At 49.9% G+C, this 3274-nt stretch overlaps 1 protein-coding gene across 1 annotated transcript; it reads left to right on the top strand.

Annotated features, from left to right (window-relative positions):
* Nucleotides 1-1267: 1267 nt before the first annotated feature.
* On the top strand, nucleotides 1268-2128 carry LOC311200832 (olfactory receptor 14A16-like; the record flags this gene model as incomplete). Its single annotated transcript, XM_084275137.1, has 1 exon — nucleotides 1268-2128. Exon 1 carries the CDS (start codon nucleotides 1379-1381, stop codon nucleotides 2126-2128), a length of 750 nt encoding a protein of 249 aa, XP_084131263.1. The 5' UTR covers nucleotides 1268-1378.
* Between the last annotated feature and the right edge of the window lie 1146 nt (nucleotides 2129-3274).

Raw genomic sequence — 3274 nt, 5'->3', positions numbered from 1 at the left:
GAGAGTAACAGCTGCATGGCCTCCTCCTGTGCTTTCTCCCTGCATGATATCTCCCTGTCCTGATCAATCTGCTCCCAGGTAGAATGATCTCAGAGATGAGGTCATAGAATGATCCCCATGAGGCCTGAGACACCAAGAGGGAGCCTACAAGAACTGGTCTTCTGCTGAGCTGGGCCATGCCTCTGGGATGAAAGAGCTCATGGCAACCCAGCAGTGCTGCAGAGACAGCTCTGCCCAGGAGCAGCTCCTCTGCCAAGCACACAGGGCTGGGGACACTGCCTGTAGGCACTGAGGGGAGACCTGTGAGGCTGAGAGAGCTGATGGATGCTGAGAGCTCTCAGAAGGAGAAAGGTAAAGAGACTTTGCTTTGTATTTTCTGCTCCTGGTGACTGGGTGGGAAGAGGGAGCTGAGCTTTTATTAATAACTTTGCAGCAGGCTGTGCAAACTCATTGGTCATTAAGACTTGTCTGAGCTTCTCCTGAGTCCTGCACACACAAAGGTTCCCAGGGCAGTGCCCTGATGACAGGAGGGATCTGCAGAGCAGAGCTGAGCACAGGGCAGTTTGGATGAGGTCTGTGAGCACAGAGCAGGAGGTGACATGGGCAAAGAGAAGCATCTTCAGGGTCATCTCCAGGCAGCAGAGACATTGTCAGGGAGGGAGAAGAAGCTGCTCCCATAAATGCCCTGGCAGTGGCGATTTGGTACCTCCCTGACATCCCCGACAGTGCAGACCCCTTCCCTCACCGACCCCCTGGTTTCTGTCACCCAGCACAGACTCTGCACACAGAGTGCCAGGGTTTCAGGCTGAGCCTTCTCCTTGGCAGCCCAACCCACAGAGAGGAAAAACCCCCGAGTACCTGTCTGTCTGTCCCTGTACTTCCCGCCTGGGCTGGAGCATTTCTCCCTGTTTCCTCTCCTGTCCTTACTGCCTTTGTCTCCTGGTTACCTGGAGCTCTGGGCATGTCCATTGGTGGGGCTGACCTTGAGATGACCCTCACTTCAGGACCCCAATATGTAGGACTTCCCTCTTTCCAGCAGTGGTAGAATCAAGCCAGCACAAAGCAGACCTCCCAAAAGGGACCTGACAAAATTCTCCCTGAATACAGAGAGTCAACCTGAGGGCATTCCATAAGTAGTGGAAGGGATTTTCCTCAAGGAAAGATTCCCTAATTTCTCTTTGCCTTTTCCTCCTTGGACAGGTCTCCACACTTGACAGCAGCAGATGTCCAACAGCAGCTCCATCAGCCAGTTCCTCCAGACACACGGGAGCTGCAGCTCCTGCACTTCTGCCTCTTCCTGGGCATCTATCTGGCTGCTCTCCTGGGCAATGGCCTCATCATCATCACCATAAACTGTGACCACCACCTCCACACCCCCATGTACTTCTTCCTCCTCAACCTTGCTGTTACTGACCTTGGCTGCATCTCCACCACTGTTCCCAAATCCTTGGCCAATTCCTTGTGGGACACTAGGGCCATTTCCTACACAGGATGTATGGCTCAAATCTTTTTCTTTTCAATCTCTACAGAGTATTCTCTCCTCACCATCATGGCCTATGACCGCTACGTTGCCATCTGCCACCCCCTGCACTACGGGACCCTTCTGGGCAGAAGAGCTTGTGTCCACATGGCAGCAGCTGCCTGGGCCAGTGGGTTCCTCAATGCTTTACTGCATACAGCCAATACATTTTCCCTTCCCCTCTGCCATGGCAACGCTGTTGACCAGTTCTTCTGTGAAATCCCCCAGATCCTCAAGCTCTGCTGCTCAGATGCCTACCTCAGGGAAATTGGAGCCATTGTGGTCAGTTCCTGTCTAGTTTTTGGGTGTTTTGTGTTCATTGTGGTGTCCTATGTGCAGATCTTCAGGGCTGTGCTGAGGATCCCCTCGCACCAGGGACGGCACAAAGCCTTTTCCACCTGCCTCCCTCACATGGCCGTGGTCTCCCTGTTTGTCAGCACTGTTGTGTTTGCCCACCTGAAGCCCCCCTCCATCTCCTCCCTGTTTTTGGACATGGTATTGGCATTTCTTTACTCAGTAGTTCCACCAGCAGTGAACCCCCTCATCTACAGCATGAGGAACCAGGAGCTCAAGGATGCCGTGTGGAAACTGATGACTGGATGTTTCTAAGAAACAATAAACTGATCATATTCTGCATATCACTGGCCATGGAACTCATTATGACCAGCTGTAGTCTGTAGTATTCTTAGTTGTTGGTTGTTTTTCCTTCCATTTTGACTATCATGTAAAAGCATGTTTCATGTTCATCCCATTTCTAATGCAGCATCTTCTGGTCTTGTGTGACCCAGATGCCGCATAATGACGAGCTGTGCTCTCTGCATCATATCTGCCTCCAAAGGGCTACAATTTTTCCTTTCTTTTTTTCCCCATACATTTAGAAATAATTTACAAGCAAATTTTCATCAGCTGAATCATATGTCTGGAATGGCAGTGACTTCCCACCTGCACAGAGCAGGAATTTCCAGTATTGGCACCCACAGCAGCAGAAGACATACTCACCTATACCTGCATTACCTCCAGTGTGTCTCTTTCATCTCCCTAGTCATTCAGCTGTTTCCACCTCTCCTGATGGCACAGCCATGCCTAAGTACATCTTTTCATCAGACTGGCTGGATGTATGCACTTCACCTTGTTCACAGGATTCCACCTCCAGTTGCTCTTTGTTTATTCAGCTGCAGCTCACCTCTCTGGTTTCTGCTTTGAGCTCCAGAGAGCATGAAAATGTCCCATCTCTCAGAAGTCTAATGAACGGTTCTGTCAGGAGGTCAGTGTGTTGATAAGTGACCTTTCTATGTATCTGATTAAAACTGTTCTGGGAGAGAATCTCCTCTGAAAGCTGACCCCCTTCACACGCTGCTTGGCCGTAGCAGGCAGCTGAGGAGAGAGATTTCATGGGTATTAAACTGTGTCATGTTGAACTGCTGTTTGTTGTCAGAGAAATCTGTCTGTGCCAGGAAAAGTGTTGGGAGTCCCAGGAGGCCAGTGAGGGATCTGCTGGGCTTGGGGAAGAGCAAGGTTCTCCATGCAGGGTTGGATCTGAAGAGACTGCTTTACCTGCCTGTCCAGATCTCCTTAGGAGAGTGATACCCATCACAGAATGCTGCTGTCACTTCTTCTATCAACTGAGCCATGACAGGAAATACCAATGAAGGGAAAATATCCTCCATTGTAATATTCCTTTGAACTGTTCATCATTAAATACCTAACTGTAATCCAATTATTTGTAGAAGTCTGGATTTTTTTATGAAAAGCACT

Source organism: Gallinula chloropus, assembly GCF_964237585.1.
Source record: "Gallinula chloropus genome assembly, chromosome: 25".
Lineage (NCBI taxonomy): Eukaryota > Metazoa > Chordata > Aves > Gruiformes > Rallidae > Gallinula > Gallinula chloropus.
This window is presented reverse-complemented; position numbering and strand designations above follow the sequence as displayed.